Here is a 22,878-nt window from a genome sequence, read left to right on the forward strand (position 1 = left end):
TCCTAACAGCTTTATCGAGGTAAGGGGAAGTCTTTAACTCTTTCGAAGTATTATTCATTTTCATAATTTTTTTATGTAAAACTTCTTACTTGTTTTATTTAAATGATTATGCTATGTTAATTAAATGCTTGTGTTATGTATTTATAAGCTTACAAAGATTTATGTCACTTTAAATATTTGTATAAGAAGTTTTCAAATTAGAAAAACTGTTTATTGTCATTCGAAATTTTAAGGGTATATCGTTTTTATTGAGATTTATTATGAAAGGTAATTCCGAATTAATTTTGGAAAGTAAAGAGAAGTTAAACCCTTCGACACCTTGTCCAAGGTTGAGTTAAGAGAAAAGAAGTAAAGGAAAATGAAAGAGTTTTATAATATGGGGCAAGAGTGTGGAGGAGAGTAATTTTGGCCCAAGAATTCAAAGAAATGCAGTACGGTACCGGTGCTAAAGATGAAAGTTCAACCCACTGAAGGGCGTTGAGAAGGTGGGATCCGTCAGTTTTGCCAGGCTGAGTGCACCTTTAGTTAATTGGTTGGCCTAGAAGGCACATCTACAGCCACAGGCGCTGCCACGGTCATAAAGGCCGCGCAACCTTAGTACACAGGGGTAACAGTGTACATTGACCCTATTATGAGAACACCTTTATTAAGTCATGATTTTTGTTCATTAGATGAGTATTAATTGTTGTTCTATTGAAAGAAAAATATTTTTGTCTTGGAGATTTTATAAAAGAAAATCAGTGTTTTAGAAAACAATTTTTAACTCAACTATTTTATGGTTGAGGATCTACTTACTGAACATTTTTCGCTCACCCTTATTATATTTTTATTTTCAGGGTATAAGCATGAAGGAATAGAAGGTCGGAATGGGGAGTTAAGAGGACCATAGCCTCGTGTCATGAAATATGTGTGTTTTTTTTTTTTTTTTTTAATAAGTGCACTAGCATGAAGTCTTTCGCTATTTGGATTTTTAAACTATGTTGTTAGTTTTCTTTTTTTAGACCAAACGTTTTCACTTTCAATAAATTTTTATCATGCATTTATTACCACATTTAGTTAATTGCTCTGGTAACCTTATGATACTTTGTGCATCTAAGAGAATTTGTTAATAAACCTAGCTCTAATGGGCTGGGGCGTTACAACTCGTGGTGTAGTCTTTGGTTCTAAAAGCTAGTGTGGTCTCTGTTGGAGAGAAAGAAAAGGTTGATACTGGTTTTTTTTGGCGGGGGTTCCTTGGACCGAGTCCTGCAAGGCACGCTTCTCATCCCTCGCCCGAGGTGTCGGTTGTGACTTCAATGTCTTTGGTTGTCAAGGAAGTTGGAGTGGATGAAGATTTGGGTGGTTGCTCTTCAGGCACTCCGGTCGATGTCAGGTTGTCTGGCTTAATCCAATCACAGAAGTTGCCGGTAGGTTTCGGTTTGTCTGGGAAGATTGTTGTGTGGGATTAGGGAGATGAGGTTTGGTATGGGGAGTATGGAGATTCCCCTTACCCTTCAGATGCTTTTTCCCCGACCGCCTCGATTGGGTATTGGATTGTAATGAAGATGAGGATCCGACCTTGGCGCTACTGGATGCCATTAAAGAGGATTTTCTTCAGGAAGTAAAGTTTGGGCAGCCTAAGACTAAAGGCAAGAAGGAGCTGTTAAATTTAGAAAGCTCCATTAACTATGGCGATGCAAAAGCGTCTACACGGCGAGGGAAAGGCAAGGCTCACGTGCGGTAGCGTTGAGTGTCCTCACGAGTTTCGGGTATGAGGGCTTTAGGTCCTTGTGGGCTAGTTTGGTTTCTTGTGGGCTAGTTTGGTAGTTCCTGTGCTTTTAGTGTTGTTGGGTTTTGGCGGGTGCTTTTTCTTGTTTTTTTTTTTTGTTTTTTTTCTTTTTTTCCCTGCTTTGTGTTCCTTTTTATACTTCCGGTATGTTTGGGGGTATCTATGCTTTTTATAAAGCTTATTTGATTACCTATCCAAAAAAAAAAACTTGTTGCATTACTTTCACGTACATTTTTTTTCTTCTTGAATCTGGAATGAAGCACAAATTGCTGAATCTGGTAGAAAATCTTGTCGAAGCTTATAGAGTAACCTTATATTGACTACTTCAACATATATCCCGTGCTTTTTTGTTGTTGTTGTTGGTGTATGTTTGTTTGTTCTTTTGTCATATTCTCCTTTTATTAGAATTGTTGCCTTTTGTCATTTCTGCATTGAAGAAATGTTTTAACCTTTTCATAAATGTTGGATTTTACTTTATTTTGTTTTCCATTGGCAGATTTTAGTAAAAGCTGAGGTGTTCAAAGTAATGATTTGTTACCTTTGAATTTCTTCTATCTAAAAACATAGAAATGATTTTTTTATGATTGCAGTGAGGCTTGCTGCTGAGGAGACGTCAGTAAATTTAACTGGATATGAGCACAATGCAGTGACATGTATTGGCATGAAAACAGACATTCCGGTAAAACACTCTCTCTGTACCATTATTTCGGGAAGTGTTCTCATATCCCATAGATATTCCAGCTAGATATGACAGTTGGGAGTCTTATATTTCGGGAAGTGTTCATGTCATTGGATTTTATTATTTTGCTGCTTATATTTTACCATTTACTGGATTCTTCATATTCTGCATCACTCTTGAAGTTTTCTGCTTTCGTAAGTATCTATAAGCCAGTAATTAACAATATGTTCAGAATTCTAACATAATTAATAGAACGGGAACAAGGATGGAACTTGTGTGTAGAATTATTGGTCACTGGCTCTTCCAACATGCTTAATGTTGGAAAGAGTGCCCTTTCCTGCTGGATGTAGCAGTAACACATTGGCCCTTTATGTTTAATTGTCGGGGCTTGCCTACAGCCATGCAGTTGGTGTTTTCAATCAGGATTCCAATATATTTTGGTTGGAATATTGAGTGTTCTCCATGTTCAATATGTATGTCATTTTAAAGGACCTCTTTTTATGATTTAAATCCTTCCAAACATGCCCAGCTGTTCCATATATCATTTTTGTTTCTATCACAATAGGTGATCATGAAGGCTAGGATCCTTTATGCAAATTTTGGAATACATATGGTGGTGGTCCACTGTATTGGGTGACTATCAATGATTTTCTGCCAGTCTCTGCTCCATCTACTTTTAGGTTGTTTAAAAGGAATCAGCTTGCTAGTTACTCTGGCAGCAATAGACCTCACTTACTTGTTTGCAACAATGATTTTCTGCCAGTCTTTGCTTCATCTACTTTTAGGTTGTTTAAAAGGAATCAGCTTGCTAGTTACTCTGGCAGCAATAGACCTCACTTACTTGTTTGCAACAATGATTTTCTGCCAGTCTTTGCTTCATCTACTTTTAGGTTGTTTAAAAGGAATCAACTTGCTAGTTACTCTGGCAGCAATAGACCTCACTTACATGTTTGCAAATAATTTTTGTTGGCAATGAAATGAATACCTCTTGTGTTACACAGGCACAATAACATATCACAAATTAGAAAGGAAAGAATAGAAATGAAATTACATTGTTCAATTTTTAGAATATATCACTCGATCATAAAGCATGATATCATGCATTTTTTAAATTCTACTAAATGTATTTCAGGTGATTTTGGATGAAGCAATTGTAAAACGTCATCCTGATTTCTTCTGGTTGGGTGGTGGGGAGGTTGATCTGAAGCTGGGGATCCGAACCTCTGAATTTATCAACTTTGTTAAACCTTTCATCGTAAGATGTAGTACTGGTGCTTGATTACCTGACATGAATCATTATCAAAACAATTAAAGATCAGTAATTGACAATTAAATTATGACCAAGCAAAATAGAGAGACTAAAGATCAGTAATATTATGGTCTCTTGGATTGCAGTGATTCAATGCAGGCTCTTGAACAATGGTTTAGAGTTCATCATGATGGAAGCCCCTGAATGCTCGTATCTCTATATTTTTGTGATTTGGACTTTTTTTTCTTTTTATCATTATCACTTTCAGCTGGAAGCAAGCATAAAAAATGGAGATATTCAGGGCTTTCAATTATTTAGCAAGGCTGCAAATCACTTTTCGTCAATGGGTAGAAAGAAAGACCATTCAAAGGGGCGTGAAGGAATTTCTAGAATATGGAGGATTGATTTTCTATTCTCGTCTGACATAGGCTTTAACTTTTAATGTGAAGGGAAGGAAAGCAGAGAACATTAAATTGCCGTCTGCTAACGAACAATCAATAAATGAGATTCAGAGGTGGGGAGTTCCCAAAAAACCAACAGGAGATCGTGAACCCTCAAATGAAGATTGGTTAGATGATGAGAGAAATCACTAGCAAGTCAGCAACTAAGCATTAGATATGAATTTTGATTGAAGATAATGTAGGCTTGGGGAGAGAGCGTAATTCCTTCCAAGTAGACAACCCGAGTAGGGTTAAGAGCGCTAGATGGTTTCATCCTTAGATTGCATTTTGTATTCTACATCTTCATTGTTTATTTACTGAGATTTATATATTTCGATATTACCCTACAGTAACATTTTATTGGTTGAATTTCGAAGCAAACATTGTACAAAATAGGATGAATGTGATACTGACTAGTCTTGATGACAGCTTCTTGCTTATTATTATTGGGAGAAAATATTCATGTAATCCATTGTCTAACACTTGATGTTAGATTATATGTAATGTAGTCCCACATGAGTTATGTATATTTATTTTCTGTCTTATTAGCCTATATATATAGGCCTCTTCTGTACATGATCTAGTGTGATTCAATATATAACATTATTTTCAACATGGTATCAGAGCACAGGCTCTGAATCACCTTTAAAATTTTTTTTCCCGCATCCTGTATTATTCCGGTGCCGCTAGTATTCTCCAGTGAATCCTTCCCTTTGTCCCTTATGGTTCTCTATCTTCTCCTCGAAGTTTTCAATGGATCACTATACCGTTTTAAAGCTCGGAAGACAATCGTCACAGAGCCGCTGCACACAGTCCCATAGGAGTTCTCACGTTCCCACACGCGCCGCCCAAAGTTTTGGCCATTCCGCCACAGGCTGCCACGGTGGTTTGATTGCTTCTACCAACCCATTGATCAATATCTCTCCTTCCGGCAACTCTAGAATCGCCAACGGCATCAAATTCCGCCAAGCCATGCACCCTCACACGCCAATCAAAGATCTGCGTGTGAGATTCACGCGCCAAGCACTGCTCCCTCTTGCCGCGCGTGCACCACACGTGCCAGTCGCTCCAGCAGCCACGTCAACAGTGCCACATTAGTCTTCCGTTGACCATTGACCGTTGACTTCCAGAGTTGACTAGTTGCTTTCTACTCTATTTTTTCTTCTTGATTTCATATTCGTGGTCTGTTTTTGCTTTTGACCCTTCTAAATGGTACAAAACTAGATTCTTCATCATGTTCAGACTGTATTGGATGGCACAAACTATATGCGTAGCTTTTTTAAAGGCCGCAAGCTTTGGCTTTATGTGACTGGAGAGGTCAAAAAGCCAGTTAATGGGGCTTCTGAATCATAGGACGCCTTCACCACTCGCTTTATTGATTGGGATAGTAAGCATCATCAAATTCTTACGTTTTTCCGTGACACTACTATCCCATCTATTTTTGGGCTCTTTGCTAGCTTCGATGAAGCAAAGGGTATTTGGGATATGCTTGCTTCTCGCTATTCTTCTGTGGACAGTGCTCACGAGTATCAACTTCTGTTTGAGCTTTTTCATCTGTGGCAGGAACCTGATCAGAGTATTAATGATTTTCTTGCTCGCATGCAATTCTTATGGAATCAAATTGTTTGGAAGGATCCTACTGATGCTGAGATGTATGTTACACGTAGAGATCAGCATCGCCTTCACTAATTTTTGATGGCCTTGCGTGATGATTTTGAGCCTGTTCGTGTGAAACTATTACATCGTTCTCCTCTTCCCACTTTGGACACTGCCATCTTCGAACTTGTCTATGCCGAGGCTAGATCGCAGACTATGCGCTCTCAATCCAGTTATACAGTGTTGGCTGCACCATCATCTGGTATGTTCATCATTCCAGCAAGAGCATTTTGATAGGTCAGGTACTCCTCGACTCCCTCATAAGTCTTGCGATAACAATTAACGTCGCTATTGTCGATGTCAAGGGCACTATTAACAAGTGTTGGCGTAAGGGAAGATCTAATGCACCTACAACAGTAGTTGCTCATACTGAGAGTGGTTCATCTTTAGCTGCTCCATCTCCAGTTGCTCCCTCTGGCCATGCACTAGGATCCAGTGTCACCTTATCTGCTGCTGACTTTGAGGCAATAGTCAACTAGGTCATCCTATCTCGTTTTGGTAATGCATCTTCCTCTATCCTCTCAGTCTTGCAAAGTACCTCTTCCCCTTGGCTCTTTGACTCTGCTTGTTGCAATAACATGACAGCTCACCCTACTTCTTTTACCACATCTGCACCTACACCTCATTCTTCATTGATTCGCACAGCTGATGGCTCCACTATGACTGTTAAAAATATAGGCACTGTCAATACACCTTCCCTTTTTGTTCCTGAAGTTTTTCATGTGCCTGAATTGTCCTTTAATCTTCTTTCTGTTGGCCAACTGTGTGAACTTGGATATAGACTTGTTTTTTACTTTTCTGGTGTGCCTGTGCAAGATCCTTGTACAAGCCAGACCCTTGGGACCGGGTGTAAAATAGGGCCCATGTTCGAACTCTCATCCTTACACCTCCCCACCATTAGCGTCTCTGCTGCTGCCTCTTCGTCACCACCATCTCTTGCACTTTCGCATTCGCGTCTTGGTCATGCATCTGCCTCTCTCGTACAACTTTTAGCTTCAAAGGGTTTGTTAGGTTCAGTGTCCAATAATTCTTTTGATTGTATTTCATGTCAACTTGGGAAACAACCGGCTTTGCCATTTAATAATAGTGAGTCTCATACTACTGCTTCTTTTGATTTAATTCATTTTGATGCTTGGGGACCTTCCCTTGTTGCTAGTATGAGTGGTTTACGTTATTTTGTTATTTTTGTTAATGATTTCTCTCGTTACACTTGGGTGTTTTTAATGAAATCTCGTTCTGAATTGTTGGATATTTATCGTACTTTTGCAAAAAAGTTGAAACCCAATTTTCAAAACCCATCAAAGCTTTTCATTCTGATAATGCTTTAGAATATACTCAACATGATTTTCAAGCCATCCTTAAACATTATGGCATTATTCCTCACTTGTCGTGTCTAGGCACCTCACAACAAAATGGTCGAGCTGAACGTAAACTTAGGCACATTTGACACTGTTCGTGCTCTTCTCCTTTCCACATCTGTTCCTACCCTGTTTTGGGGCGAAGCCACTCTCACGGTTGTCTACACAAAATAGGTTGCCTACGCCTATCCCTGATAATTGCACTCCTCTTGAGAAGTTGTTTGGCTCTGTCCCCTCATATCACCATCTTCGTGTTTTAGGTTATGCCAGCTTTGTTTTACTCTAACCTCATGAGCGCACCAAACTTGAGCTTGTTGAAATGCTTTGATGCCATGGTAAATATATTATTTAAAATATATTGGAAGCAGAAGAATGAGAGAAAGAGAGAGTGGAAGCATAAGGACTGCATTGTATTGAGTCATGTTATATGAATGAATACAGATGCCTCTATTTATAGAGAGGCTATAAGTGATAGGCAAGTAACCCTAAACTAATGAATGTAGGGAATAAACCATAATAGGAAAGACAATAAACCCTAGAATAATATATAAAATATTCTAACATCCCTCCACAAACTCAATGTATAAAATTGAGGTTGGAAAGATAAAGGAAAAGATTTTTTTTTTTTTTTGGGTCGCCGGAGTGGTTGCCGAAATTGGGCGGCCGGTGGCGGTCAATAGAGAGCGGCAGCGGAAGCTAGTAGCCAATGGCTAATGGAGGCAGCTGGGCCCAAAATGTTGGGCTTGAACTTGGATGAGAGCCTTATAGGCTACATTGGGCCGATTACATGGGCCAAGATTTTGGCCATAACCCATGGACCATTGAATATGGTTGACCCAAAATAATATGAACCAAGTCTAACTCGGTGGATTGGGTTGACTAAGTTGGACAGGTTTAGAAAAATTGACCCGGTTTGGGACCGGTTTTAAACTTGATGACCCATTTAGAAATTGATTTTGGACCGGGTTGAAGCAACTTGGATGGATCCGATTTGAACCCGATGGCCCGGTTTTGGACTGGGTTGCAGACCATGGATCGGGATGAATTTTTTTTTTCTCGGATCTAACACGTGGCAGAGGCTAGGGCTAACATGGCAGGCTCTTTGAGGTACATGTGGTAGCATGGCGACGAAGAGAAGAGCCTAGCGCGTGTGGTGCATGTGCCAGGGCTACGGCTTTGCATGCGCCAAACCCTAGATAGGATTTGGTATCTAGGGTTTGGCGCGTGTGGGGCGCGTGGATCCCACGTGCCAGAAGGTGATCGGCTCATTGACGCGCGTGGGAGGCACTGCCGGCACATGCCAGTGCGTGGAGAGGACCTCCCAGTGCGTTGAACACCATGGGAGGCGCGTGGTGGGGTGTTGAGGACTGATAGAACCTTTTGGAGGCACGTGAGGGCGCGCGGAAGCTTGGATGCTCCAGATCTCTACAAATCTATACTTGGCAGTGTCTGATCTGTCTTATGGGGAGGAGCTTGAAGCTCTGTGTGTGGCACGAACAGCAACGAGCGGAGGAGTGTGGCGGTGCGTTGGAGGGCCGATGGCGGCAGATCTTCCACTGATCTGTAGATCTATGCCTCACAAGCATGAATCTAGGATAAATTTTTCCAGATGAGGCAGCGTTGAAGGCGTGGAAGAGATTTTGAGCGGAAAACCGCTTGGTGGCGCGCGAATGACTGGAAAATGGAGGTCGCTGGAGGGAGCGCTGGAAAACGTCAAAGACGTTTATTGAAAGCCACAAGAAAATGGCTCTAATACCATGTTGAAATGCTTTGGTACCATGTTAAATATATTATTTAAAATATATTGCAAGCGGAAGAATGAGAGAGAGAGAGAAGAGAGAGAAAGCTGAAGCATAAGGACTAAATTGTATTGAGTCGTGTTATATGAATGAATACAAATGTCTGTATTTATAGAGAGGTTATGAGTGATAGGCAAGTAACCCTAGACTAATTAGGGTAGGGAATAAACCCTAATAGGAAAGACAATATACCCTAGAATAATATATAAAATATTCTAACACTTGAACTTCAGAAAATCTTCAGGTAATCCATTGCCAAATCTTGGGATTCCAACCCAAGATTTATTCTAATCCTTCAATCAAACAGTAACATTAGGCCATAACCAAAAATCACCAGCTATGGCCTACACCGCCTAATTCAATTACTCCTAGTTCTCCAATGTAGCAAGATCTGATGTGAGTCAGCTAACTTCAGATTCTAGGTTTGGGCTTAAACATAGACATGTTTGTTAGCAGAGAGATTTGGTCAAATGGGTGAAGGAAACTGATCAACAATCAAAACCACAATTACAATGAATGATAAATGAGTACCACATTTCCTAAGACATAAATTTAGTATACGAATAATGTTGAATTAGGATCTTCTCCAGTTCATTTGAATTGGAGAATATCCAGTTAGTTATAGTGGAGGGGTATTTTTGTCCCCTCAAAAAGTGAAAATACAAAAATACCCCTAAAACATAACTAACCGGATATTCTCCAGTTCATTTGAACTGGAGAGGATCTTGTTCCAATAATGTTACTCTTTCACACTCATTGCACACCAACTGACATGACGTACTTTTAATAATTTCTCACGTCAACTACTAAAAAAAAGGTGAACTACTAAAAACACACCACGAAAATAGGTTTGAAATAGGTGTGAACAATAGTATTACTCTTTGCATATATATTACACATTGTAGCTTGAACTAGGACATGGAAATGTATTATCGCCTCGAAAATATGGCACTAGTATATGTGATCACCTTGAAGTTGATCTTTTGATAGGAAAATGACTAAGTAGCCTCATCTTAAAACAATACTCTAGACCAACAACAACAAAAACAAAAGAAGAAGATTCTTAGACACATATACAGCTCCATCAAAAGCATGTGAGAAGAATCTTCTAGTATTCAGTTCCAAAGGTGGTCCACTGGCCAGCATGGAAAGAGCTGCATTCATTTTCATACCAGAACCTGAAAGTACAAAAGTTTTCCAAAATCATAGAATTTCATTAGAGTAATACTCTCCTATTCAATAGACTAATAGATTGTTGTACGATTACTATACAACTTGATGATGCGACTATGAAAATCAACACTTGTTCACATCATTCCAATTGTATGATAGCATAACAGTCTACTAAATAACATTACTCATTTCATTATTGTGTTGATATGCTTGAAACCCTGCCCTATTGGTTACTTTTACACTAAATTATATTTCATACCTTTAACAAAGCCAAAAGCTACAGATGTACCTGTCTTATGATGAACATTATCCAAGTCTCTTCTTATTGTATATCGAAATGTAACTCCAAACAGGGCGCAGCTGACAAAGTTAATTGCTGCAGGAAGTATGAGTTGAGAATTGCTTGTCACCTGAGTGAAGGAGATGGGCAGCCCTACAAGGGTGCCAACTAGGGTAGAAATAAAACCTGCTTTTATGGACTCCAATCTCTCCTCATTTTTGTGAATTTCTTTGCTTTCTTTCTCAACAAAAGCATCTCCATCTTCAAATCCATCCACATTTAGTGCTAGAGAGCGCTTTGCTTCTTTAACCTTTTCTCCTGCTTCTAATATCTCCCTTTGACATTTTGCAATCTTAATTGTGCATAGCATTGAACATCATTAGTAACAAGAAGTTTCTCAGCAACTCAAATCAAGGATTCAAACAAAGAGTTGTCAAAGAAACAAGGTAGCCTGTTAGGTTGAAATTTGCCAAAGTCCCTACATTGGCTTCCGCTGCACGAAAAAGACAAATCCCCCACAATAGGGAATGCATGTGCTTGTGATGATAAGGCAAAATCAAATTGTTTCAAAACCGTCTAATTTCAATAATCTTTTGGACACAAGGTTCAAAATTGTTCCATCTTCACTCCACTGTAAATTGAACTACCCATTAAAAAAAATTAAAAATAAATTAAGAAAAAAAAAAACTATATAGGTAGTGATTGAATGATATAGGAGTCCTGATTCTCCAAAGCATGACATTAGAGTGAAAACCCTCTTCTAAACCCTAAATCTAAATATTAATACAAGCAAACTCAGACCACTTCATTCAGGTGTCGAATAAGTTTCACTATGCATCATGCAGATTTTGGTTTTACTACAACCAAAAGATACCCATAATGTCTAGAATAAATTAAATCTCAGCATATAACATGTTGGGTCATAGATCGGCCATGTAAGGCCCAACATACCCCAGGGCCAAATCTGATGAATAAACTCGCTAAGACTAAGCCCACATGAAGGCTCGGTTAGCCTAGACCGAGGGCTAGTCGGTTTAGGGGGGCATAATGGTCTTATGCCGAGGTTAGATCGGTCATCTCACATAATAGATATATATTATCCCTATACAAAAGGGGTAGTCTTATCTCTCATATTTAAAATAACTATCTACTCTCAACAGAATATGGATAAGCTATTAATGTTTAAACGCAAAGACGTGTGCCCGAGAAATACTCAGGCATCCCTATTTAGCGCCAACAAGGCAAAACTGCTGATCTCACGATCTGATGCCCCTAAGATCACGGAATAACTAACAACCCATATCCTTCGCCAATAACTGTGTAGCAAGTATTCAGGGATATGGGGGCTGAAACGTACGAGGAACAAAAAATTACTCCATGCCTATAACATGCAAGTCACAGCTCAACTTTGAGGTAATCGCAACTCTTGCTCTCTAGCTCTTTGTTGCTTATATTCTCTTCACTCAAAATACTAACTTAGGCATTAGAGCTTCCCTGCCGGAGCAACTGCCGGTAGCTTTGATCCCGTTGTTTGCTATCTTACAGCCCGACACCTCCTCGGACACAACAACGCTTCAAGGAAGGCGTGCCACGTCACCATTCAGAAACTATACATCAACATAACATATAAGAAATATACAACAAATTGTCTAAATTTATATTACCCGCATAATGAAAATCCTCCAAAATGTCTAATTCTTACTCTTTAGTCATTACTTCAACATAAGGAAATCATAACATGTCCTCAAAATGAAGCATAAGCATAATTGGATTATGTGACAGACCTTGGAAGCTTTGCTCTCAAGTTGGTTAACGTATTCCCTCATCAGCTTCGCCTCAAGTTCTTGTTTTTCAATATCCGCAAGCTCTCTCTTGGCCATCTCCACCCTCTTCGACGCCTTCTCCAACCCATCAAGCAAACCCCTGTTCTCTTCTCTGTTCAACAACTCCTGTACTCGCTCGTCCACTATACCCGCCAATGCATCCTTCAGATTACCACTCTCCACCAAGCTGTTGCATTTCATGATTACGAGCCGAGACCTTGAAGAAGAAGAAGAAGAAAAAGAAGACACTCCGCGGAAGGTGGGTGATGTGATGGAAAACTTTCTTGAAAAGAAGAGAGTGTTGGGGTTTGGAGAAGGAACAAAAATGGGTTTGCTTATCCTCCTTTTTCACGTTTCAAAGACAACGAACACAAGTTTTGAGATATTTATGTTCCTTCATTTTGCTTTGAGTAATAAAAATTTGTGTTGTTTTGAGGTGGGTACCAAGGGGTGTCAAGGCGAGCGGTTTTTTGACCGCCCGCTAACCGCTATAACCGCCTAGCGGTTAGCGGTTATTGGGTTTACTAACCGCTAACCGCCTTTCTATTAATATATTATTATAATTATAATTATAATAATATTTATACATATAACATAGTCAATTGATCATTAAATCACAATTTGAGTATTAATATATTATCACTATAATTTATATGATTATATCACATGATCATTAAATTATCTGATTATATAATAACAAATTATACATATATAATAGGGTAAATATATCTAAAGTCTTTGGGTCAACACGCCAAAATTTTTATCTTCCTAAGTTGTTTTTTTTTTTTTTCTCGACAATTTACTCTTTAGGTCAATCGAAATGCCAAAAAAATTTCTACCATCAAATTTTTTTAATTGCCGTTAGATTGGTTGAAACGCACTGTTTTGACATGTCAGCATAATAATTTTTTATTAATTTAATTAAAAAAATTAATATATTTTTTTTTTTGAAAAAAAATGGAAGGGGTGGCTTCTGGTGGCCGGAAGCCACCCTTGTGCAGGCCACCCCAAACCATTGAGGGGTTGGGTGGTTAGGGGTGGCCTGCGGAGTGGCTCGTGACCACCCATTGGGTGGTTAGGGGTGGCTTGCGGGCCACCCCAAACCACCTGGGTGGCTTGTGGGTGGCCTGCCACCCCGGGGTGGTTTGCCCATACTGCCGGGGGTGGCTCTGGGTGACTCCCACCCACCCTTCAATTTTTTTTTTTTTTTTAAGATTTTTTTACTATATTCTTTTTAAATTTTTTTAAAATTAAATTAATAAAAAATTATTATGCTGATGTGGCAAAACGATGCGTTTTAAAGAATATAACGACAATTAAAAAAAAATTGACGTTAGGGATTTTATTGGAATTTCGATTGACTTAGGGAGTAAATTTTCGAAAAAAAAAAACTTAGAGAGATAAAAAATTTCGGTGACCCAAGGACTTTAGATATATTTACTCTATATAATATGACATAACTCATAAGTCATAAGTATGCAAGTTCATACTTATACAAGAATTAAGTATCTAGAGACTTAGTTTCAATGTATGTTATAAACTTATAAGTCCATATATGTTATAAATGCATAAGATCAATACATCATATGATTCAATGACAATTCGAACACTTATTAAAGTTAATCATATTATTAATGTATAATGATAATGTGATTCGTATAATATCAAATTAAGTAAATGATATTGGATTAAACAATGTGTTACTTATAGGACTAATCAAACGGGGCTATTATAACTGCTAACCGCTTAGGACGATTGCGGTTAGCGGTTTTAGGGGTAAGACAAAGCGGTTAATAACCGCTAATCGTCTTCCTTTATATATATATATATATATATAAAGGAATAAAACATTCAAAATGAACCGGAGAATATCCAGTTAAAAGCCAAAATCTCTCTAGAGAGATCCTAGCGCAAATGGGACATATGTCCCATTAATATAAATAATCATAAAATATTATTTATATTTTAAAAATAATTAAAAATTAAAACAATAAAAGTAAAAAATATTTTTAAAAAACTAAGGGGTGTCCCACACAATATCAGGGTGGTTTCCTATTACAATAATTGTATTGGCCACCGGCCAAATTTCACCCCATGGCTCAATGGGGTGGTTCTGGCCACCCCAACGGCCAAACTAAAACTATAAAAAATTTGTTTAGGGTTTGTGGTCGGACCACTGTTGCTAATGCTGTGGGGTCGGGGCCACCCCATACACAAATTGGGTGGGCCGATGCCACCCCAAGGCCCATAGGGTGGTTTCTACCATCCCCAATACCAAACTAAAAAAAAAAGAAAAAAAAATTTGTTTTTTGGGGTGGCCTGACCACCCTGTGGTACATGGGGTGGCTTTGGCCACCTCGTGACCGCCACCTAGAGTGGGGCCACCTCAAGCTAATGGTGGTGGTCCACACCCTTTAGGGGGGTGGCTTGACACCCCTTAGTTTTTTTAAAATATTTTATATTTTTTTATTATTTTAATTTTTAATTATTTTAAAAATATAAATAATATTTTATTATTATTTATATTAATAGGACATACGTCTTATTTATGACCCCAAAATCTCTCCAAATAGATCTTTTTGATTAACTGAATATTATTGAGTCAGTCCAAAATGGAAGGTAGAGAATCCTATTCTTCCAAAAGGACCAAAACATGCTGCTTTGGTGTTAAACACCAAAACGGTTTGGAGGGAGAATAAGAGGAAACCCTCCCTGCCTCTCAATCCCTTGTTCTCTCATTCCCCGGCGTCGGGCTCCAGCCATTCTCTCATTTCTCTGAAAGTCCCTCCCTGCCTCGCATTCCGTCGTTCTCTCAAAATCTCAATCCCTCATTCTCGACTCTCACTGTCTCACAAAGTGAAAGATTCACTGTCTCACAGCGGCGCAGCCCCTCGGCCGTCTCTGTCTCGCAGCCGTCTCTGTCTCACTGTCTCTCGACTCTCGACTCTCGACTCTCACTCGTCTCCGTCTCTGTCTCAGTGTCTCTCACTCGTCTCGCACCGTCTTCTAGCAGGTCCAAATTTCTCATCGATTTCTTTGGATTATATGTTTGGTTTGGGTTTAGATGTTGATATTAAGTTGGATTATAAGTTTGGTTTGTTTATATTAAGTTGAAGATATTTGGGTTTTTAGGGTTTAGATGTTGAGTGGATGTTAAGGAAATTAATTGTATGGGTTTTGATATTCTCGAAAATACAGATGGTTCATTGTTCAATCTTCTTGATTTATTTTATTTTGCATGCAATTAGGTAAATATATTGTACCATTTAATCAGTCACAGATGGAAGATATATGGTGCAATTAACACTAGAAATCCCATTTGCTGTCTGATAATTTGCCTTTTTGGTCCTCTTACGTAGTATTCATACACGAAGGCTTGAAAACTAAACTGGGTTTTTCTAGGAGTGGAAACCTGAACATCGTCTAGTTCAGGAATGCTCTTCAATTGAACTGATTTTGTTTTAACTTCGAAAGTGAACCTCTAGCAAGAACTTCTTGTTTTCCAGTTATGGTGATAGAAATGCAATGTTTACTTTGAAAGTGAAAATTGGTTATATGTTTATCTTGAGAAAGCTCAAAAAGTCCAATTTTGAAAAAGCGGTTATAGCGGATGGTTACATGTTTTACTAACCGCTAACCTAGCGGTTACCGGTTGCGGTTAGTGAAATTTGTTAACCATTAAGGCTGTTACGGTTAGTGATTTTTGCCAATAACCGCTAATCTTAACCGCATTGACACCCCTAGTACCCAAGGGGGTGTATTTAGAGTATCACAACGAATTATGCATTTTAAATTAAAATGGCTAAGTAAACTCTTTAAAAAATTGTCTAAATTTTTTAAATGACATGCTAGCTTTGGGATTAGATGTAGTGCGACTGCTAGATCAAATTATGTTACGAGAATTCGCAATTGAGCGTATAATTCGCCTGTCAACCGTAAAAGAAGCAGGATCTTGCTTCTTATTCCGACCTATTTTTGCTAAATAATTCGCGGTAGGAAATATGAGGTTCCTATATCTCCAAACACTAGGTTTGAGAATTAACTTTTGCATTCTTCATTGCACCCCAAACGTGGGTTTAAATAGAATTACAATTTAGGTCAAATCTCTCTAGGATTTGTAAAAGTAATACTACCTAGACTAGGAAAATAAAAGAGAATCTCCTTACTTGACCTACAAGGCAGTGGAGAAAGTCTCCTAAATAGGATAGGACTAAAATACTACTATTAACCTATAGTGGAGTAAACCTCCTTATTGGAATAGGACTAAAATACTATGCTCGTAAGAAATTAAGTTATAGATAATTACAGGAACCGTTTGGCAACGGAAAACAAATTTAAACTTAGCCAGTTATTGTAGCGGCCGGATTGAACGTAAAGCTAGTGTCTGAAGCATTGATCCAGGCGCTTAGCAGGAAAGAGGTGTGCAATGGCAGGGAGTTGTTTGAGTTATTTTCTCTTCAAGCCAACGCACATTTACTCTCCCCCCGCCATATTATTTACTTTCCCACCCGCTCATTTTATTAACTTTCTTCCCTTATACATCGGCGACCAAGAACCTGCAACATCGCATCGTCTCTGCAAATTTCCCATCAATGAAACAGCAATGCCCATCTGCATCAGCGTGGTTACTAGGTTCTCCAATGAGTGTCTCTCTCGTAAAATGCTCTCACTGTCTTCTTTCTCTCACTTGCATTCCAAAAAAAAAAAAACCCTCTCTATCTCTCTTGCTCTCACTCCCATCTAAAGAGAAATACCCGAATTTTGTAACCCAAACAACTCCCTGCCATTGCACGCCTCTTTCTTGCCAAGCACTTGGCTCAATGCTTCAGACACCAACTTTACATCCAATCCACTACAGCAACTGGCTAAATTTAAATTTACTGTCCATTGCCAAACAATGTCATGGGGGTGTTTGGCAAATGCTAGCACGAACCCCAATACGCAGGATACGGTAGCTTGACCGAAGGCCATGCCTGTTGCCCACTTGCTACGCTTGTTGTGTTGAAGCTACAGTGCCATGGAAAAAGCTACAGTGCAAGAGGGGTTAACAAACAGACTCACTGACTCTTCAATTGTAACTATTCATTTTAGACATTAGACAAAAATAATGTAATTACATTTTTATCTAACAAATATGTTATAAATTTGACGTGACAATCCCAATTGACACATTAAATTGGATTGGTGAAATTTTATCTATCCTAATCTATTAAAGACATGCATCAAAAAGCATGTAAGAAAACGACATGCATTTTGGAAGAAAACTGTCTTATATACGTATATATTGCATCCTCGCTAGGGAGTAGGGTGAACTTTTATTACATTTAACTCATATATCATTTTAATGATAAATGAAATTGAATGGTTTTTAAAAAAATTAACGGGAAATGCTAGGTGTTTTCCTGTTGTTCTCCTTGTGTCCTCCTCGTCCTATGTGGAAATTATTTTATAAAAACCAAGTGAGAGAAATAAGAGCATCCTTCTCTTTTGTTTTTTATAAAATAATTTCCACATAAGATCATGAGGACATGAGAAGAACAGCCGGAGAACACCTAGCATTCTCCTAAACTAAATATTGTAAATGAAATGAAATAGTCCTTTTAAAATAGGAAAGTATAAAATATAATAAAGTCATTATTTCACTAAAAATAATGCTTAAAATTTTAAGAAAAAATAAGCTGAAAAAGTTGGGGGTTTTATTGGTCAAACAGAAGTGGACGATGCCTATCCAAGAGGTTCTCATCTAAGGCATGCTTGCGCTAACCCGAGGGTTTAATCAGAGGCTTTTCACCTTCCACAAGCACCTCACTCGTCCTCTCATGGCCACCAATGCTCCCCTGAAACCTTTGAAGCGCGTGGGCACCCACAACGGGAGCTTCCACTGCGACGAGGCCCTCGGCTGCTTCATGATTCGCCTCACCGATAAGTTTTCCAACGCCGAGATCGTTCGCACCCGCGATGACCAGGTTTGTTTCCCGAAACATTTTACTGTTTGGCTTCTGAGAAAATGGTGGGAAAAGAAAAGCAAATTGAAAAAAAAGTTGGACTTTTTTTTTGGGTGGGGGGGTGGCGGGGCTTAAAACATTACTTATAAAAAAAAATTGGAGTCTTTTGGCAAATAGGGTGTTTGTCAAACTTGCTGTTCTGGTATTTTCATAAAATTCATTAGCTTGGTGGGTTTTCAGTCAGTAACTAAATGGAGCATTATTTTGTTCGAAGATTTATGTGGTTTGAGGTTTGACTTTTTACTGTTATTTATTTATTTTTTTAAAGAAATGGTTTTGAGGTTTGTAGGTGTTGGAGGGTCTCGATGCTGTTCTTGATGTTGGGGGTGTGTATGATCCAACTCGGGACCGGTATGATCATCACCAGAAAGGGTTTGAAGAGGTTTTTGGGCACTGCTTCTCCACAAAGCTCAGTAGTGCTGGTCTTGTCTACAAGGTAATCTCTCTGTTCAAAAGCGCATATGGATGGTTTACATGTGGTAAATGAATGCATGATATGCATCTAACACAACTTGGTTTAGTGTTATTTGACTAATGATTTGGCCGCATTTTTGAATTTTACGTTTATTTTGTTGTTGTTGGTATTTAGCATTTTGGAAAGGAGATAATAGCTAAGGAGCTTCGAGTTGATGAGGATCACCCGAATGTGCATCGCTTATTTTTGGCTGTATACAAGAGCTTCATGGAGGTACTAATTTCTTACACATTGGTGGTATTGCTGTGCATTTATGAGATAAGGTTATTTCCAATATAGTTTTTTGTTACTTCCTCGGTTTCTTAGATAAAGATGTCCATTGGATGCTTTGACTGACTTCTAAAACAGTCTAATATTTTTGGATATATCATTAAAGATGGCTTCAATTATGTTGAATTCTTGTAGGTCATAACTGGTGGTTAATGAGATTTCTGTAAATTTTTTATTTATGCTTGCAGGCAATTGATGCTGTCGACAATGGGATAAATCGGTATGATACAGACAAGCCTCCGAGATATGTGAATAATACGCACTTATCTTCAAGAGTTGGAAAATTAAATTTGGATTGGATAGAACCTGATCAATCACCTGAGAAAGAGAATGAGGCCTTTCAACGAGCAATGGCTCTGGCTGGCAGTGAGTTTTTAGATGTGAGGATTTCTCATAGTTGATAGATGTTTATGAATTTGTTTTTATTTTTTTTTTATTTTTTTTTTCCATTAACACATTTACTTTGCCAGCCACCCACTAGGGTATAAGGATTTAAAGGGGTCATAGTTATTATTATTATTATTATTATTATTATTATTTTGTGTGTGCGTTTATGCATACAATATAACAACCTTTTTCAACTTTCAGAGTGTTCGGTTTCATGCAAAATCGTGGTTACCAGCACGGTCAATTGTAATGGAGTGTCTTGCAGCAAGACAGGATATTGATCCTAGTGGAGAAATTATGGTTTTATCTACATTCTGTCCTGTAAGTTGCAATACTTATCTCCCTCTTGTCCTATGGTATGGAATGCCGTTAGTCTAAAGCTACTTCATATCCATATGCAATGATCTGTCGGTTGTTCATTGCTTTGATCTTTCTAATACTCCAATTCTGTCCTTTTCTTCTCTAATATAGGTTTGAATTTCTATAATTCTTTGTATTTCGTGTCACAGTTTTTTAATCTGGTAATGGTAGAGAAATTTAATAACCAGTGCAATTGAATTGCTTTTGATTTTTCTTGAATGAATGCATGTTGTTTAGGATATCAGCTTCTATATTGCGGTAACCATATCTACATCAATTTTATTCTCGTTCAGAAAATGTTATGTGATTTTCTTGATTAAAAGGATGCTGCTTTGGATATCAACTACTATATTAGGCAAACTGTAATGTCTATCAATGATATACTTGATGTTTCAGAAGTGTTAATGTGATTTTTCGCCCTACAGTGGAAGCTTCACTTATTTGAGCTTGAGGAGGAGATGAAAATTGACCCTCCCATCAAATATGTTCTTTATCAGGTAGTTATATATATCTTCTTCAATTTTTATCCTTTTTTGGGTCCTTCAGACGGGTGGGATGTATTTTGCCTAAGTAGATCAGGTAGCATGATAATTTTTCATATCATTTTTCTTCTCCTGTAAAGTTTGGAGCTTCAAGCTTTGAAAAGAGAGAGAGGAACTCTTTTATGTTTCCAAAGGAAATAAATTATCTATCATGAGAATATATGCATGTGAATAAAGTTTGGGGGATTTGTTTGCTTGTTAGTGTTCTAGTGCTTTTCTACACTTCTCTTGATCTCAGCCAAAAAGCTTAGATAGGTATTTCCAGCACTCTTCGGTCCAGAGGACAACTTTTGTAGAGTCTCCTGATTCTTTGGTCGTATGCAATAAGAAACAAATGCAATTAGCTTTAAACGAAAGGTTGCTATGATAAGTTCTAAGCATACCCAGTTCAATATGGAGTTAATTCTCAGTTGCGCAATGATGAGAGAGGGAGAGAGAGAGAGAGAGGCAATGATATTTTGTTAACTATCATCAACTTGGTCTGTATTGGGGCCAGTTTGTCTCCCGTTGTTCTGCTTAAATTAATTACTTTATATCACAAGGACATCAGATTATTGTCTCCAACCCTAGTTTTTTTTTTTCAACGTCTGTCATGTTGTTTACCAATCTCATTTTATATAAGTTTCCCATATATCTCCATATGGCATATATTTTTCTGAGAGTTCTGAATATACCTATTGCAACACAATGTCCAGGATGACAGGAGCAAATCTTGGAGAGTGCAGGCGGTGGCAGTAGCTCCTGATAGGTTTGAGAGCAGAAAGCCTCTCCCTGCTCAATGGCGAGGTCTTAGGGATGAACTGTCGAGGGAGGCAGGTATTCCTGGTTGTGTTTTTGTCCACATGAGTGGGTTTATTGGTGGAAATCAAAGCCATGAGGGTGCTCTGGCCATGGCAAAAGCTGCTTTGAAGCTCTAACCGAAGAAGAGCAATTTTGCTTATGACTTGGGCACCAAAATTTTATAGCCCCAGGTGAACTTTTCAGATGTTGTTTAGATTGCAATCCCCCATACAAGACTATTTAGACATATGTGTGATTTTCTTGGTCATTGTGATCAACTCTTCTCACAGAAACAGAATCTTCTTTATCATGTATTATTTTCTGTCATTCTTCTTTAACTCTTTTTTACTGGTGACTGTAAAACGAGAACGGTGGTAAAATCCCAATAGAGAGGTTTCATACTTTCGTTCACTCTGGTGCTCAGCATCATCAGAGCCGTCCATCTAACGCATCGTTTGCCTAACAGTTTTGAAAAATACAAAAAGAAAAAAAAAATACCAACAAAAAAAGAAGAAGAAAAATTAGCATTCAATTTTACAAATACTTTCCAAATAAAATTCTAAAAGGAGATGAGATTTCGTTCACCAAGTGGGATAGAGTGAGACCCCTAAGCAATTGGAGGTTCTTGCTCATCAATTGGACTTTCTTACCAAAATCATTTTTCGCATAAGACAAAGTCTTGTTCCAAATTAGATTAAAGGAAGTTTTTTAATCAATTCTATTAAATTGACATTTATTTTGTAAACCATGTGATTTTCACATGCATTATTACATGTTGGGATGTTAGTTTAATAGACTAAATTAAAAATATTTCTTCCATCTTAATTTAATTAAAAAAATAAAATAAACTTTGATCTCCCACATTTCTCGTCAATTTTTTTATTTTTTATTTTTGCAAATTAAATATAAAAAATATTTTTAAAGTCAAACCCCTAAACCCAATTTAAAAGAAAAAGTCTACCATTTACAGTGTCAAACCCTCGCCACTGTTGTCTTCAAATACTGAACATTCTCAGAGATTCCGATGCTCCAAAGGAACACCCATGGCTACTCTCACTTGTCCCTCCACCTCCACTCTCTCAACCATAGAACAAAGTCCTTCACTTTCAACAACAATCCCTCCAAATTAACAATTTCCCCTTTCAAAACCCAATACCCCATCACCACCACCACTACATTCAAAACCCTAACCCCTCTCAAATCCCAAAGCCTTGCCACCACACCCCCAGATCTCTCCAATTGCCACCCACGAAACCCTTAAATCCTGTTTTCACCCCCGAAACCCTCAAATCCTGTCTCCACAATGGCGAGACCCTCTATGGCCTCTTCCTTCTCAGCTTCTCCCCCACATTTGCCAAGATCGCCGGCTACGACTTCGTCGTCGTAGACATGGAGCATGGCCCTGGTGGCATCTTCAACGCGCTCTCCTGCCTCTGCGCACGCCCGCGATCCTCCGACTGCTTGAGTAGGACTGGCAATTTTGACACGACCTGCGAACCCGACACAAAAAAACAGGTATTGGGTTTGGCTTTATCCAGTTCGGGTATTAATCGGGTCTACCCGTTTAAGACCCGGATAATTTCGTGTATGGCGGGTCTACCCGACGGGTCTGGCGGGTCGACTTGCCAGACACGATTATTGTTCGGGTCTGGTGGGTACCCGTTAGACCCAATTACTGTTCGGGTCTGGCGGGTACTAACTGGGTCTAACAGGTACCCACCAGACCCGGTTAAAAAAAAATATTTAAAAAAAAAAGGAAAAGAAAAAAGAAGTAAAAAAATGAGCATATTTGTAGCGTTTCATAATTCATATCTTTGATTACATGGGATGGATC

The 22,878-nt window shown here is 38.5% G+C and overlaps 2 protein-coding genes and 1 pseudogene across 4 annotated transcripts; 2 read left to right on the forward strand and 1 right to left on the reverse strand.

Annotated features, from left to right (window-relative positions):
* Nucleotides 1-1,162: 1,162 nt before the first annotated feature.
* Nucleotides 1,163-4,559, forward strand: LOC132188360 (uncharacterized). 3 transcript variants are annotated; one of them, XM_059602786.1, is made up of 4 exons: nucleotides 1,163-2,046; nucleotides 2,359-2,447; nucleotides 3,580-3,702; nucleotides 4,146-4,559. In XM_059602786.1, the coding sequence occupies exons 2-4, from the start codon at nucleotides 2,430-2,432 to the stop codon at nucleotides 4,287-4,289; spliced, it is 285 nt and encodes a 94-aa protein (XP_059458769.1). In that variant the 5' UTR covers nucleotides 1,163-2,046; nucleotides 2,359-2,429; the 3' UTR covers nucleotides 4,290-4,559. The 3 variants fall into 3 exon arrangements, with proteins under 3 accessions (XP_059458769.1, XP_059458770.1, XP_059458768.1); XM_059602787.1 differs by having other exon boundaries at nucleotides 1,163-1,703; XM_059602785.1 differs by having other exon boundaries at nucleotides 1,163-2,447.
* A 5,354-nt stretch (nucleotides 4,560-9,913) lies between these two features.
* LOC132187960 (uncharacterized) lies at nucleotides 9,914-12,426 on the reverse strand (annotated as a pseudogene).
* A 2,431-nt stretch (nucleotides 12,427-14,857) lies between these two features.
* On the forward strand, nucleotides 14,858-21,455 carry LOC132186794 (uncharacterized). The gene is made up of 8 exons (XM_059600856.1): nucleotides 14,858-15,238; nucleotides 17,937-18,191; nucleotides 18,520-18,666; nucleotides 18,820-18,918; nucleotides 19,164-19,355; nucleotides 19,564-19,683; nucleotides 20,148-20,219; nucleotides 20,960-21,455. Exons 2-8 carry the CDS (start codon nucleotides 17,976-17,978, stop codon nucleotides 21,179-21,181), a joined length of 1,068 nt encoding a protein of 355 aa, XP_059456839.1. The 5' UTR covers nucleotides 14,858-15,238; nucleotides 17,937-17,975; the 3' UTR covers nucleotides 21,182-21,455.
* Nucleotides 21,456-22,878: the final 1,423 nt, after the last annotated feature.

This window comes from Corylus avellana, chromosome ca7, assembly GCF_901000735.1.
Source record: "Corylus avellana chromosome ca7, CavTom2PMs-1.0".
In the NCBI taxonomy this organism is placed as follows: Eukaryota; Viridiplantae; Streptophyta; class Magnoliopsida; order Fagales; family Betulaceae; genus Corylus; species Corylus avellana.